The 16,900-nt window shown below is 40.1% G+C and overlaps 1 protein-coding gene across 2 annotated transcripts in view; it reads left to right on the plus strand.

The window, feature by feature from the left end:
* Positions 1–16,900, plus strand: part of STAG1 (STAG1 cohesin complex component) — a 296,109-nt gene that overhangs the window by 141,737 nt on the left and 137,472 nt on the right. For both annotated transcript variants that reach the window (XM_089780890.1, XM_089780891.1), the window contains exons 7-8: positions 7,743–7,819; positions 15,336–15,540. In XM_089780890.1, the coding sequence (XP_089637016.1) occupies positions 7,743–7,819; positions 15,336–15,540 (282 nt within the window). The remainder of the gene's footprint in view (positions 1–7,742; positions 7,820–15,335; positions 15,541–16,900) is intronic.

Genomic DNA, 16,900 nt, shown 5'->3' on the forward strand with positions numbered 1-16,900 from the left:
TAGCATTCTGTTGGCATTTGGACTGCCAATGCACATTGAGCAGATGGTTTTGGAGAGCTAGCCACAGTAATTACAAGATTTTTTTTCTGGAGTGGTGACAGCTAATTTAGTCATAATGTATGTATCGTTAGGATTATGTTTTTCAATGTGCATTGCTGTGTATTTATCAATATTGAATTTCATCTGCCATTTTGTAGCCTAGTAACCCAGTTTTTAATATCTTTTTGTAAGTCTTCAGTCAGCCTTTCACTTAACTGTGTTGAGTGATTTTTTTTGTGTTGTCTGCAAACTTTGACACATCACTTTTTTTTAACCCTTTTTTCCAGATCTTTTATGACTATGTTGGATAGCACTGGTCTCAGTACAGAACCCTACTGTTTACTACTCTGTGCTGTGAATACCAACCATTTATTCCTATTCCTTGTTTCCTATTTTTTATTCAGTTATTGATACACGAGAGAATCTTCCCTCTTATTCAATAACTACTTATTTTGCTTACCAGCCTTTGGTGAGTGACCTCGTCAAAGGTTTTCTGAAAGTCCAAGTACAGTATATCCACTGGATCACCCTTAACCATGTGTTTGTTGGCATCCTCAGAAAAAATTTCCATGTACCAAAAGCCATGTTGACTCTTCCCCCAACATTTTGGGATTAATCTGTGTGTCTGTTGAATCTCTTCTTTATTATTGTTTCAACCAGTTTGCCTGGTAAAGAAGTAGAGGACTATCTTCCTGACTCTGAACTAATAAGAAAAAAATTGCTTTAAGATTCTGTAATAATGGCATCTCTCTCAAATAAATCTTGGGAGTGAATATAGTGAGCCAAGACATTTTTTTTCTTTACATGATTGATTTGCACAAGTATTGCACACTAATAATCTACGATAGAGAAACAAATAGTGTTGGTAACAAGTAAATATTCAGTCTTTTAATCCATTGTTTGTACCTCTGTTATCTCAAAAGGTGATGCAGAAGTTTTGGATGAATTACGTTAACTAGTGGTTTACTGCAAGGATTTTTTTTTTAATTAAAATGTTTTTGAATATAAGTAAAGAAGGCTGGACATGAAACAAGAAAATGGGCATTACTGAAGTCTCCAGCAATATGAGAAACAAATTTGTGCTAATTAAGAGAGAAAAGTGTATTTGTATAAATAGTGCAAAGCAAGTTTTTGCTAGCTATGGAGAAATTCTGAAAGCAGCACATATCAGACAGAATTATATAATGATTGGTTCTACGTAGGTACTTCATGAACTATTGTTTTTGTAAAAACTTATAAAACAACGAATAATCTAGTAGCACTTCAAAGACTAACAAAACATGTAGATGGTGAGTAGATAGTTCAAGTAGTTACAGTAGTTTAAGAACCATTAGTACCTCCGTTTGTTGTTTGGTTAAGTTATTAAAAGGTAGAAGATAGTATGTAAGTCATCCAGTATCCCTGTTTAGACCATTAGCATAAGAATTAAACTTGTGAATAAATTAAGTTCTAATCCCTCTCTGTGTATTTGGCTTGTGGAATTGGTCTGAAACAAAAGGGCAACTTCAAGATCCATTAATGAGTGTCCAGGAAGATTAAAGTGTTCTCCAACAGGTTTTTGTGTGTTGCCTTTTCGGATATCTGATTTGTGTCCATTAATTCTTTCCCATAGAGATTGTCCAGTTTGGCCAGTATACATTGCAGTGGGGAATTGCTGGCATTTGATGGCATAGATCACAGTGGATGTGCAGTTAAATGAGCCTTTGATTTGGTGGCTGATGTCATTGGGTCCAGTGATGAAATCTTTAGTATAGATGTGTGTGCAGAGTTGGCAGCAGGGGTGGGTTCCAGGATGATTATGGTGTAGCTGTGTTGCATCGTTATCAGAAATAATTTGTTTGAGGTTAGGGGGTTGTCTGTAAGTGAGAATAGGCCTTTCCCACAAGGCTTCTGAGAGTGAATAGATTGTTCATAATGCGTTCGAGGGGTTTAAGTTGTGGACTGTAGGTGATAAGTGGAATTCTGTTGTTTTCTCTTCTGGGCCTGTCTTGAAGTAGTTCATGTCTGGGTACTTTTTTGGCTCTGTTGATCTGTTTTTTCACTTCTCCGGGTAGGTATTTCATTTTTAAGAATGCTCTATGTAGATCCTGTAGGTGTTTGTCTCTGTCTGTGGGATTGGAGCAAATATGGTTATATTTCCATTTGTGAAAATGAATATAAAGTTTTTTTAAAAAGATATCTTGTGAGTGGATTAAAGTATCTCAAAGTAATGGCTCACAGTGAATCCCCATCAAGTGAGTATTTTTCTAGTGAGGTCTGTGGGGATCTGTACTTGATCCAATGCTATTCAATATTTTTATTAATTATTTAGAATTACATATAAAACCATTACTGGTAAATGTTGCGGATGGCAGAAATATAGATGGGGTGGTAAATGACATAGCCAGGTCACTGATATGTTGCTTTGTGGTGACTGACTTAAAGCAAACAATATGTATTTAGATGCTGCCAAAGCCAATAATTCATAAATCTGTTTATATATTTTAGAGCGTTTGTGCATCTCTCTGTCTGTCCATGAGCCTGTCCAAGAACTCCTCCTAAACTGTAAGAGCTAGGACCATAAAATTTGGTGTGCAGCTTCCTTGTGGGCTGTCCCATTGAGCCCCCCACACCTTCCAGCCCCCTGTCCTGAGCTCACCACCTCCTGCCCCAAATCCTGTACCCTTCTGCCCTGAGATCCCTCGCACTTATCAGCCTCCATCCCTGAGCCCCTCCTACCTCCTTGCCCTGACTCGGGAACCTCTCCCTGCTGCCCTGAGCCTCCCCACACCTAACCGCTGCTCTGACTCCTGCACCCCCCACACTGCCATCCCCATACCCTGAAGGTCCTGAGCAACACCGAGAGAGTCTTCTAGAATAGGTATAAAGAGAGCAGGTCACATTCTCAGAATAAGGCACTGTATTCTGGAAAATAGTGATTGAATAGTTAGAAGTCATGAGATATAGGTCATGGTTACATGGTTCCCATTGAGGACTGGACTAAAAAGGTGGTATTACCTCCGCATATATCATTACTGGAATACTGTGTTCAGTTCTGGTGTTCACATCTGAAAAATGATGTTGAAATGTTGATAAGGATTCAGAAGACAGCTACATTAACGATTTGAGGTTTGGAAAACTTGCTTTCCAGTGAGAGACTGAAAACTCCATCTGTTTAATTTATAAAGTGGCTGGTTATCAGTTGTTTTCCGTGTCCACTGAAGTTAGGACAAGAAGTAATGGGCTTAATCTACACCGAAGGAGATTTAGGTAAAATGTAGGGAAAAACTTCCTAAGTGTAAGGGTAGTTAAACTGTGGAATATGCTTTCTAATCTGTTCTTAACCTCCATTGACATATACCTGTCAGGGATGATCTAAGATTACTTCTTCCTGCCTCAGTGGAGGGGGCTGGACTTGATGACTTCTCAAAGTCCTTTGCAGCCTTCCATCTCTGTAATTCTATCATAAATGCTTATTGTTTGCTTGCACCCAGTTTACAGATGATCCAGATTGCTCTGTCAGTGGCCTGTCCTCTTCAGTATTTATTATTTCCCCAGTTTTTGTGTCATCTGCATATTTTATCAGTGATGGTCTTATATTTTTCCAGGTTTATTAATAATTGTGTTCACTAGAGTGGAAACATTAACTGATCCCTGTGAGACCCTACTAGAAACACACTTATGTGAGGCTCATTGCTAATTTACATTACAACTAATCAGTATAGTCCGTTTAATGTGTGCTTCGTTAATTTTATATCATTTTAGTTTTTTAATCAAAATGTTATGTAATTACTAAATCAAGTAGTCAGTTGCTCTTGGCTTCATTGATTGTGCCATTGACTGGCTACTTGAAGCATAACTGTTGAGACACTTTTCTGATCTCTTGTTGTTCTGATGCCTCCAAGTGAGGTTACAATCATGCACATATCTTTTGTCAGGCATAGGTGCAGAGTTTCACATTGAACTAGACCACTGAAGCTAATGTTAAAAAACAGCAGTTCCCAACCACCGGTCCCTGGACCGCTGGCTGTTGGGGCGTGGTGGCTGCCGCAGCTGAAGTCAGTTGTTCTCATGGCTCTGGGGGCGAGCTGGGGAGAAGCATGTGGCTGAGCTGGAAGGTGGGTCTGCTTGTAGCTTCTCCCCCTCCCTCCCTTCCTCCAGTGCACCTGCAAGGGAGCCTGAGCACTGGGAAGCTTCCATCTCCCTTGTGCATGGCCCAAACAAACAAGCAGTGCGCGACGCTGTTAAAGTGGGGCCCCCGCCTACCTGCCACATATGTGCTTTCTTGACACATGCTGCATAGTCTCTGCCTTGTACCCTCCAGGCTTCCTTGCTCGGCGATTGTGCGGTGGCGTCACTCCTGTGAGGGAGGAGAGCGACAATTGCTGTTGTGACTTCCCCACAAGTTTGCTGCGGTCAGGTCTTGGAGCAGCTGCAGCTTCCTCCGTGACAGGGCGAGAGAGGAGGCAGCGCTGCCCAATGTGTTTGTAAATGCAGCACAGAGAGGCGTCACAGAATGAGGAAAGTAAGCTGGTCTGTTGGCTCAGTGCCCAAAGTGCCTGGAATAAATAAAACTCAAACAATTGGAAAAATCAGTCCAGAAAACGGCTTCTCAATGTCTGTAGTAACAAAACTTTCAAACACTGGGACATCAACATCCCTGCTGAAGACAAAAAGTAACCATCGCCTTTTAGCAGAGATGGGTGGTGGTGGGGTGACTATGGTGTCAAGGCAAAGAAGAGCACTTGAACATCCACAGCATCTTCAGCTTCAGGAGGACAAAACTTAAAAAAAGTAATGGTGGGGCCCTGAAAGAGGTGGGGGTGATTGCTCTAGGCAAGAGCCTCATAGACCCAGGGGGCCCAGTGGTCCAGCAGCCTCCAGGCTGAGCTCCGGAGGCCAAGGCGGAAACGGGAAGGGGACAAAGAGAAAGCGGCCCAGAGGAGGTTGAGTCTAGGGTCCATGCAGCGCGGTGGAATGTGGCTGCAGCCCTGTGGTCAGCATGGGGGTACGGTGTGTGTGAAAAACTGTAAGAGTTGGACCGATAACGTTTTCTTTGTATATTCATTATTTGCATAATGAATATGTAAATAAAACGCTGCAGGTCCACCAAAAGTTTGTGAATGGGTTTGCCAGTCTTCAACATAAGAAAGTTTGGGAACCACTGTGCAAAAGAAATAGCAGCGTGGACATTGTGTCCTAGGAAACAGCTTAGGCAGCTAGCCCAAGCTATTGCCTATACCAAACATCCACGGAGTTATTTTTTAGTGCCCAAGGTGAGCTAATGTTTATGTTCCAACTGTAATCTGATCTCACTCTGAAGAACTATCAGCTTCCTCTGTCTCAAGTCTCATCTAAGGGAGTGTGCTCTTGCAAGCCTTCTTGATGCCTTCACATCATGAGACTGCATTTTGCAATGAGAAAATCAAGGGAGTCCATTCTAATATGGGATTGCACCACAGTGTCCCCATATGCAATCTCTACAAACAGTTCATTTTGTTTCTGCTCATTCATTTCAGCAACTCTGGCTCGGGTTGGACTCAGAAAGCCATTAGCTGCTTGCTCTAATTTCATCATAAAGAACTGAAGGTTAATTCAGAGGACAATGTACGTGCTTTGAAGATTTCCAAGCACTGATATCTCTGATTCATTATGTGAAGTTGCGCCAAGACTATATAGGAATAAGAAATTGCCTCATTAACTGACTAAGTAGCAAGGTTCAAGAGGTTATTTCAACAGTCCAGTGTTTCTTCAAACTTTGGAAAACCAACCCTAGTGAATCCAGGAATTACAGTAGGAGAAAATTGAAGAGGGTTAAAATGGTATAAAAACAAAGCACAAGAAATTATTTGTGTACCATAAGAAAGTTACAATAAAAGAATTAAAGTATAAAAAATGATGTAATGTTTATATTATTTTTTCAAATCACTAGGAGTATCTCAAGGTGGCATTTGTTTTGGGATTCTTTAGTCTTCATACATGACAGTTTTAATAGTTTTTTAAAAGAAAGGAAATTACTGGACTAAAAAACTGTATTAAGATTGAGAGTACATATCGGTAATCTCAGGATATAAAATATTATAGGGTTGTGATTATTTCAGAATCAAGTTAGTACAAATCTAGGAAAGCTAGAGATAATGAGAGAGACAAAATACATCTAAGCATAAGAAAATATAGAAATGTGTCCTGGAGACTCAATAGTGGTTCCATATTTTGGATTTCTGGTGTTGATAATTCTTGTCACGTGAATAATTTTAATATATCTATAATTCTTTATATTCTTAAATTACTGGTACATGCTTTCTATCTGAACTCTAAACAGATTTTTTTGGGGGAGTATAGTAGCATTTTTCCCAGAAGCCTGGCTTCTGTCTTTGTAGATATACAGCTGAGGTCCTTGTAGATCTGGTGGAACTTTTTGCAAAATTTAAGGGTGCTGTTCCTAATGTAATTTACTAAGTTGGAATTTAGATACAACATTTATAGAATGTGAGCAGGATATATGGCTCCATAAATATTCCTGTATTGTTTGTTTACATTTTTCTTCATTTAGTCTGTTAAAATACAGAGTTGTATTCCACTTTAGTTGTGGGCATTCAATCAACTGCACTAAATTGATGCAAAATTCAGTCACTTACCTTGGTTTTTTCTTAGACAAGTTTAATATGTGTTACATCATGGTGGTTTTAGTCCTAATTTTGTTTAGTTCTGACAAGTAGTCTTGATGATTAATTCGATAATGGACACTGAATTAGCAAGATAATATTAATTTGCCTTTGCAAAGTGGTATACTCTGAAAACTAGTTGAAAAAAGCATGCAGAGTTCTGTATTCATTTATGTTTAGTTGTAGAAGTAAAAAGATGGGGGAAATTCTAACTACCAGTCCTGTATTGTTTCACAGAATAACTGGGCTATGTCTACACTACACAAAAACAGCTGGTTTTGCACAAAAACCTGTGGAGCGTCCACACCTCAAGCACATTTTTGCAAAAAAAAAAAAAAAAAAAAAAAGAGTAAATTGACAGGACAGAGGGCTTTTGCCGGTAGAGTTATTCCTCTTCCCACGAGGAATAACTCCTTTGTATGCAAGAGTTCTTGAGCAAAAAGGTGTGTGTGGACACTCAACAAGGGTTTCTTGTGCAAAAAGAGCCTATAAGAAAAAGCACAGATGCTCTGATGGCCATTCTGTGAATGGCAATTAGATCTTTCTTATTCAAGAGTGTCCATGCAGTGTGGACGCTCTCTTGCGCAAAAGTACATCGCTTTTGCAATGTGCTTTTCAGCAAGAAGTTTTTGCGGAAGATGTCTTCTGCAAAAAGCTTCTTGCGCAGAAACTCTGACGTGTAGACAAAGCCATAGTGGATAAGCAATTCTTCATGAAAAATACTTTTGAATTGATAACCTGCATAAAAAACCACAAGTGCGCACATTATGGAATTTTAGTTAACTTTCCACTGAAAGAATGACAGTCCTATCTTGATAAAATACCACCAGGAATGGCTCAGGGGAGGGCATTTTGGAACCCTATAACAACCTGGGATTCTCCCCCTGTTGGCATCAGGTTCTGACACGTCTTGTTAAGCATATTCTGTTAACACTACTGCTAAATAAGCTTTCAAACCAATTTCAAATTGCACAGCAATGGAAAAATTCTAAATGGATTGATGAGTGTTGTTTAGAAATAAAGTGGACTAATTATACTTGTTCATTGATTACATCACAGGTACTGTAAGAATTGAAATGTTCAGGAACATGCAAAATGCAGAAATCATCAGGAAAATGACTGAGGAGTTTGATGAGGTATAGTATATAAATATTTACACTGAAGAGTTTTTTAAAACTGGAAATGCAATATATTTTCCTTCAAAACTGTGTAATTTTGTTTAATGGGCACTGGGGCTTTTCAGATACCACTGGAGTTTATTTTAATGGATAAGCAGTATCTAAGTACAAGAAACTATACTGCTTGAGAGAAGACATACAGATGAAATGACAAATTAAATAAGTAGAGAAAAAGTTGGCATTAGCACGAGAAAAAGTATATAAAGAGACTAGCAGAGGAATAGAAAGAAAATCATCAAAATGTGTAATTGGTAGTTTCTAGAAACATTAATCAGACACAAAAGGACACTTTCAAAAAATCATCCCTATCATCCCCTGAAGTCAATGATACTTCTGAAATAGGGGTAGGATCAGCCACTGGTGGCTCAAGGATAGTTATAGTAAGGGGTCACAAAAGGAAGGAATCTTGCCCCAAGAAATGTGAAGTTATTTTTGCATCATGGAGCTGTATATGGAGTTTGGTGTTCTTATATGTAACCCCTTCAGCCTTGATTAGTTTAGATGCTCAGAGTGTGAGGGTGGGAAATCAAATGGCTATTGACAGCAGAGAGATATCCAGACAGAATTCTTGAAACTCAAAAGGAAGAGAATCAGTGTTGGAGACGGGAAGTTGAAGAGCGGAGGAAAAGGAATGACAGGGCTTTTCAAGTGCTTTTCTATAAATAGTGAGGACACTTAAGATAGGTGTGATCGTTTATATGGGCCAGATAGTAGCAGGCTTTGATCTTTGCCTCAGGAAGTATACAGTAACTCAGTTATGTCAAAATCAGTCTTTTCTTTGTCCATCTTCCTTCCCCTTTGTCTTTCAAACATGAAGTGATACGAAAATGGTTTCTCATAAGCAGGAGACAAGGTGAGTGAGATGATACCTTTTACTGGACCAATTTATACAGAGTTCTTTTTCATAAACATAGCATTCTGAGGATATTTACATGTATCAAACTCCCACAAAATACACAAGGTAATACACACCACAAATGAAATAACACAGATCCAAAATGCATGTGATTAAGTGGAATTTCAGAAGGTAGGAATGTAAAAGCCCTATCAGATAACCAAAAGTTGCAAGCAGTAGAGTTTTTACCACTCTCTACTCAGAGGAGGCATTTCACACCCCGTCTTCTGTTCTGGTTATGCCTGCCACAAAATCGGCAGGATGGAATAGATTCTAGAGAAGGAATAGAAATGGCCGCGGGCGACAGCCTCAGCAACAGAGCCAAGGTTCTGATTAATCCAAGCTTGCCTGTGGTCATAAATAGCTATTTTGAGGGTACAGTAGAGAGCATTGTACCAGTCATTACCATGGATCCTTCCTGTTTTGTTGTGTCTTTCCCTTTATCCCATTTTTACCATGCATAAACCAGCATTTCCACAGACTGCTGGATACAGTGCATGATACAGATGGGATATCATGTTCAATTTCCCTCCCCCACTGTCCCTCTTCAGGAACCCTTCTCACAAGAAGCTTCTGCTTCAGGAGGTGCACATACTCTTATATCTAGGAGCAGTGGAGGAGGTTCCTCTGGAATTTTGGGGTGAGGGGTTCTACTCCCGCTATTTCATAATTTCGAAAGCCAAAGACAGATTCTGGCCCATACTGCATCTGTGCAGTCTCAATGAGTTCGTAAAGAACCACAAGTTCTGCATGGTCTCTCTGGCATCTATTATCCCCTCAGTGGATCTGAACGATTGGTATACTGCCCTCAATTAGAGGGATGTGTATTTCCACATTGCAATTTATCGCCCTCACAGGAAGTAGCTAAGATTTCTGATAGGCAATCGGCATTATCAGTTCACAGTTCTCCCCTTTGGCCTTTCCTTGGCACCCGGAGAGGCATAAGGATCTTGCACAAAAAGGGGTTTTTGCATAAAAAGGAAATGTCCACACTCCTTGTTTCTGCGCAAAAACATCTTGTGCAGAAATGGTCCAGAAGAGATTATGCAAATGAAGCATGAGAAAATGCTAATCATTTGTATTGCTGCTTCTGGCGAAGCTCATAGTACAGACATAGCTAAAGTGCATGGCAGTGGCGGTAGCCTTCCTACACAGCCATCACATGTGGATGTTTCTATACCAGAATGATTAGCTCAAGGGCTGCTCCAGGGGCTGGATAGAGGCTCAGGTGACACTGATTAATCACATTCAACAAGCTAGCCTACTGCTCTCTCCCCAATTGAGAGTATAACGATTATGGTGGCAGTCCTAGACTCCACACAAGAAAGAGTGTATCTTCCACTAGAACACTTTGAGAGCATATCCACCATCATTCACAGTTCCACCTGTGAGGCCACTATGTCCTAGTTTTAACAGACAATACAACAACAGTCTATTATATAAGCAAACCGGGGTGGCATGCTCTTCTCCCCTATGCCTGGAAGCCCTTAGGTTATGGAACCTCTTTGTAGAGCAGTCGATACACATGTAAGTAGAGTAACTCCCAGGGACGCAGAACGACTTGGAGGATACACTCAGCCGCTTCTTTGTCTCATGAGTGATCCCTCCCTCCACTGGTTGCTCAGTCAATCTTTTGGAGGTGGGGCTCTCCCCACATAAACCTTTTTGCAACTCAGCACAATCAGAACTTTTCTGTTCATTCCAGAGCTTCATCCCAGGCTCCTGTGAGGGTTGCATTTCTCATTTTTGGGGGGAAGCAGCTATTGTGTGGTTTTCCTCCCATTCCTCTGATTCACAGGGTACTAAAAGTCAGACAGGACCAAGCCCAAGTCATCCTCATAGCTCTGGCCTGGGCACATAAACATGGGTCAAGAGCCTGCTAAACATGTCAGTGGAGCCCTCATTTATGCTGCCCCTAACTCCAGACCTTCTGTCACAAGATCAGGACGGTCTCCTACATCCCAATCTTGAGTCTCTCCACCTCAGTGTACAAGTTGAGTGGCTAAACCCCATGAAACTCTCTTGCTCAGAGCAAGTAATACAGGTCCTTCTGGGTGGTAGAAAACCCTCTACGAGAACTACATATGCTTCAGCCTTGGGCTGAGGAGCACACTTGGGTAATCTGCAGACATAGGGTCTGTGGTCACAGGATGAGATTCTTCTCTACATCAATGTCTAGTTGCTCAAGGCAGTTCATTTGGTCTTCCAGACCTTTCATACGATTATGTAATGTCACAGTTCTGAAAGACTGTACCACCACAATGTTCTGTGTCAACAAGCAAGGTGGAGCTCATTCATTGCCCCTCTGCCGACAGGCTCTCCTACTATGAGATTTCCGTGTAGCTCCATCCAGCTGGAAGTGTCCTGTTTCCTGGGAGTGTGGAACATGATAGCAGATCATTCCAGCAGGTCATTTTGCAATCACAGATGGTTCGTAAACCAGGATGTCCTGCATTCCATCTTCCACAGATGGAGGTTTCCCCAGCTCAACCTGTTTGCCACCAAAGACAACAGGAAGTGCCCTATGTTCTGCTCATTTGAGAACCACAGCCCAGGCTTCATGTGGGACACGTTCATACTTCTGTGTGGATTGTCTAATGTATGTGTTTACCCTGATCCAAATCATCTAGGGCCATTCTCAAAATCCACGGGGATAGGGCATGGGTGATCTTACAAGCTCTGGCATGGCTTCATCAGCATTGGTACACCTCACTCCTGGAGTTGCCAGTGGACACCTCAATAGAACTCCCTCTCTACCAAGAAAAAATCACTTAGGTTCATGGTTGTCTCTTTGATCTGGCCCTCCATTTCATGGCTTCCAAACTTCATGGCTAAATCCCTTGGTGCTCCAGTGCCTCACAGCTGGTGAATCAGGTGCTTCTAGACATGAGAAAACCATCCAACAGTGCCACTTACCTTGCTCAGTGAAAGAAGTTATTGTCCTGGTGCACCCAGCATCGATTAGAGCCATTCCAGGCACCTATTGAGGCTGTCCCAGACTACTTGTTCCATCTGAAGGAGCAGTGACTAACAATGTCATCCATTAGGGTTCACCTGGGTTATTTCAGTTGACAAATATTCACTGGCCTCATGGTAGCACACTTTCTCTCAAGGACTTAAAAAGGCTCTGCCCCCACTCATGACCACCCCTACCAACATGGAATTTTAGCTTTTTTTTCCTCAAGACTTCAAACCCATGACTCCCTCCTCTATCTCTCATGGAAGGTGGCATGTCTAGTGGCCATTACATCATCTAGGAGGGTGACAGAGTTGAAAGCCCTAATGTCTGAACCCCCTTACACTGTCTTCCGCAAATATAAGGTACAGCTCAGGCTGCACCTAGCCTTCCTGCCCAAAAGTAGTGTCCCAGTTCCACATGGACCAGGGCATGTTTCTCATGATCATCTTCCTGAAACTGTACAACAGTGCACATCAAGTATACTCCCTGGACATCTTCAGGATGGTGGCATTCTATGTTGACCGCACAGGATCTTTCAGAAAATTGACCTAACTTTTTTTGTTGCTCTCACTGAAAGGTCTCCCAGTCTCATCTCGGTGTATCTCGTCTTATACCACAGACTGTATCTATACTTGTTATAAGCTAGCCAAATTTCCCCTCTCGGCAGTCATAGTTAACAAGAGGGCAAGCCTCTTCGGTTACTTTCCTTGCCTGAGTACCAGTCCATGAGATCTGAAGAACAGCAATGTGGACGTTGGTGCACGCAACTATCATCTATTATGCCATTGATCTTCAGTCTGGAAGTGACACAGCTGTTGGCAGAGTCATTCTCCAATCACTGATTCCTTAACTCCAACCTTGTCGTCTTGGGGAAGATCTTGGAAGTTACCTGATTGAAATTGACAGAAACAAGCATTTGAAGAAGAAAAAATGGTTAATCACTTTTTTGCAGCAGTTGTTCTTCAAGATGTGGTGTTTACATCTGTTTCAATACCCACCCTCCTTCCCTTCTGTTAGTGTAGATGGGAAGAAGGAACGAAAGGTGGGAGGGCGGGGAGTTGGGTGGGCAGGATCATATATTGAGCACCATGAAGGCACCACTATATGGGACTACACCAATGACCCAATGAGGGCTGTTGGGGGGAAAGTTTCTGATGTCCATGCATAAGGCATGTACACACCTAATTGGCATAGGTGTGAAAGAACACATCTCAAAGAACAATGAGAGGTAGTGTTACCATTTTTTCACTTCATAAGGGTGGTGTGATACTAAATTTGTGTTTGTGAAGCATTCAGATATTCCAGTGATGATCAGCATAGAAAAGCCCATGAGGAAATTAGTAATTCTGTCTTTAGAGCAGGGTTTGAACAGTATGTATGAAACAACATCAAGGAGCCTTAACGAGAAAACAAAATATTGAATAGTTGCTCATTTAAATGGTCAACATCCATCTTGTGCTCTGAATAGGATTTTTCTTATGGGGGAAAAAAAAAATCACGTGTTCATGTAATCAAAGACTATATCTGAATGCATATTCACAGCGTGAGGTAAGGTTGCACACGCAGCCAGAATTCTGGCATTTTACAGTTTTTGTCTCCTTGATTTTGCAACCGTAATAATGTTCTTATAGGTTTTTATGTGCAGGTTTCATTTGTATAGGAAAAAATACATTTTTGTTTTGGCAGCCAGGTAATAATTGTAGTGTGCAGCTTTCTTCTCAATACTAACAACTTGCATAAAAATAAGAGTTTTACATCTGCTTGTTTACTTTGCTTGTTTCAGTCTGGTATGAGAGAAGAGTCCTAAGCAGTATTCTCCTTAAAAAATTTATTCTGCACACAGATGAAAAGATTATGTACACTGAAGCATGTGTGAATATGCACCACTACTGGAAACAAAACCTAGCTGCGGGCACTTTGCTAATCTCCTGGGCGACCACATAAGTGCACAGCTTACAGGGAATATTGATCCTAAGGAAATACTAACATTTGATCACTCAATTAAAAGCTGTATAAAAATTCATACATTCAAGGAAGGAGAAATAAAACTCCACTGAAAAATTTTAACTTCGATATTGCCTGACTTGTGGGCATTTAACTCTGAAAACTTCAAGTTTCATAGTGTTGTTTTGATGGACTACATAATCACTATGATGTTATGGAGAGAGAGCAGTCGCTCTGTAGTTAAAGCTGTTACTGAGTTTATATTTTACATGTAGTCCTTTCACTCTGGAGGATAAGAAAGCACTTACAAACTTTGTATGTGCATTGCTGTTGAAATGCAGCTATATCTGAGATGATCAGGTTGGGAGGATAGTAAGGGAGAGGTGACTGGCTGCACTGACCTAAAGATTTCACGCTGTCGCTCCCACAATGGAATGGTGGCTGAAAAGTGGGACTAGGAACCTGGTTGTGTGTCTTATGCAGTCCCATACTTCAATGATATAGAATCCAGCTGTAAGAGAAAGGCAAATACATATACAAGGAGTCCTCAGACTTTCAAGTATCAGAGAGGTAGCCTCAGACTTTCAAGGCTCACTTACATTGGACCCCACTTACGACACTTTTCAGTTGACTACCTACTTGCTCCTACGATGCTTGCTTTGCCCTTACAATGAAAGCCAGCAGGGAGAATAGCACGGATCACATGCCATCACAGCCAATCACTTATTTTACTGTTCAAGCTTACTGATTGGCTGATCCTGGGGCCTGGAGCCCATCAAAAACAAGCAACAAGGCTATCTGGTTACAAGCTACCCTGGCCGTGGAAGCCAATCAGAAAAGCAACTACAAGGGACTCCTTTCCAACTCCATTCTGAAAAGTCAATGCATATATGATTTTATATGTTTGTTCGAGTGCTGTTTATCAAATAAATACATTGATGCTGCTATATTAGTTATCAGTAATTCATTTAGTACAAAAAGCTGAGTTATTCTAGTGAAAACATATCAAGCCTTGATTCAGGAACCAGTCCCTCGCTTTATACCATTGATTCCTGTGGGGGGGAAAAAAGTTTGAACTTACAACATTTTGATTTACAACTCAGTTCTGAGGAACAAAATGCGTTGCATATAATAGAAAGTTATATATTTTTGTAGAATACTGATTCGGTGTATTACGTAGGATTAAACGAGAAACATTTGTAGTCTAGAATACTAGCAGGTGAGGCCTGTCGTTGACCAGGGAAAGTCATTTTGCATAGATTACACTTATAGGAAACTTCAGGGGGTAGCCGAGTTAGGCTGTACAGGATAAACTTAAACAACAAATGGTTTGCATTATTTTGTGATTTGTAACAGTAAACATTTTCTTTGCACTAAAATGATGGTAGAATAGGTGACTCAATTTTAATTTTGTTAGCAAATATTTTTATGAACTCTGATCATAATAGTCATGACTTTTTTCCAATGAAGAACAAAAATAATTATTTAAACCTTTCACCTAGCATATTCCAGTGTAAAAAGTAGTGCTTTCTTGCTAATTTAAGTGGTAGGATTATTTATGCAAGATTTGGTATCTGTGGGCAATCACGAAGTATGACTTTATTTTTCACAAACAAATCCACAAACAAATAAACTCTTCAAAGTATATAGTAGATGAATGTTTTCTCTCTTTTCAGGACAGTGGAGATTACCCGCTTACCATGCCTGGGCCACAATGGAAAAAATTTCGATCAAATTTTTGTGAGTTCATTGGTGTACTGATTCGACAATGTCAGTATAGCATCATTTATGACGAATATATGATGGATACAGTGATCTCTCTTCTGACTGGTTTGTCGGATTCCCAGGTCCGAGCTTTCAGGCATACCAGTACACTTGCTGGTAAGTAAGCACAAAAGGTGGAATTTTCAATATACTTGTTCGTTTAAGACTTTCCTCATTGAATTAAAAGCAAGTTTACCATTGACTTCCTTGGGAGTAGAATAAGACATATACTGAGTGCTTTTGAAAATTACACTCAAATGCCAAATATCAAACACATTTAAATTGTACTAAAGTTCAGTTTTCCTAAGTAAATGTACTAATTTAATTTTGTGACCCATAGTTCTTCTATTATGAAAAGGAGTACATAACACTTGCATATCTACTTTCTCTATACCATTCATGATTTTATAGATCTGGTATATTCTCTCCTTAGCTGTTTCTTTTGCAAGCTGAAAAGTCCCGGTTTTTATTAATGTTTCCTCAAATGAAAGCTAATAATTTTTGTTTCGCTTTACTGTAACTTTTCTAATTCTAGTATCTTTTTTTGAGTTGGGGCGACAACATCTGCATGTAGTATACAAGATGTGAGCATACCATGAATTTATATAGAAGCGGCATATTTTCTATCTCATCTGCCCTTTTCCAACATTCTGTTAGCTTTTTTGCCTGTCAGTGTACATTGAGTGGATGTTTTCAGAGAACTATCCCCAATGACTCTATGATCTCTTTCTTGAGTGGTAAAAGCTAAGTTAGACCCTATCATTTTATAAGTTTTGATCGTGATTTCCAATGTGCATCAGTTTGCATTTATAAACATTGAATTTCTTCTTTCATTTTGTTGCTCAGTCTCCCAGTTTTGTGAAAACTTTTGAACTCCTCTTTGCAGTCTGCTTTAGATTTAATTACCTTGAAGAGTTTTATATTATCTGCAGATTTTTCTACCTAATTTTTTAACCCTTTTTTCCAGATCATTTAGGAATAAATTGAACTGTACTGGTCTTAGTGCAAGCCGCTGTTTAGCTCTCTGCACTGTGAAAACTGATAATTATTCCTAGCCTTTTTCACCAATTACTGATCCATGAGAATACCTACTGTCATCCCAGGATTGCTTGTTTTATTTGAGCTTTTGGTCAAGGACCTGGGACTTTTTGATAATCTAGATATACTATTTCCACTGGATCCCCTTTGTCCACAATTTTTGACCCCCTTAAAAGAATTGTAGTAGATTGATGAGGCATGATTTCCCTTTATAGAAACCATGTTGACTTTCCCCCAACAAATTATGTTAATCTGTGTGTTTGACAGCTCTGTTCTTTACTATAGTTTTAACCAGTTTTCCTGGTAATTAAGTTAGACTTTACCAGCCTGGAACTGGCAGGATCACCTGTAGAGTTCTTTTTAAAAATTAGTGTTACATGAGCAATCTTCCAGTCATTTGGTACAAAAGGTGATTTAAATGATAGGTTATATACTACGG

Source organism: Pelodiscus sinensis, chromosome 10, assembly GCF_052426305.1.
Source record: "Pelodiscus sinensis isolate ZL-2025 chromosome 10, ASM5242630v1, whole genome shotgun sequence".
NCBI classification, from domain to species: domain Eukaryota; kingdom Metazoa; phylum Chordata; order Testudines; family Trionychidae; genus Pelodiscus; species Pelodiscus sinensis.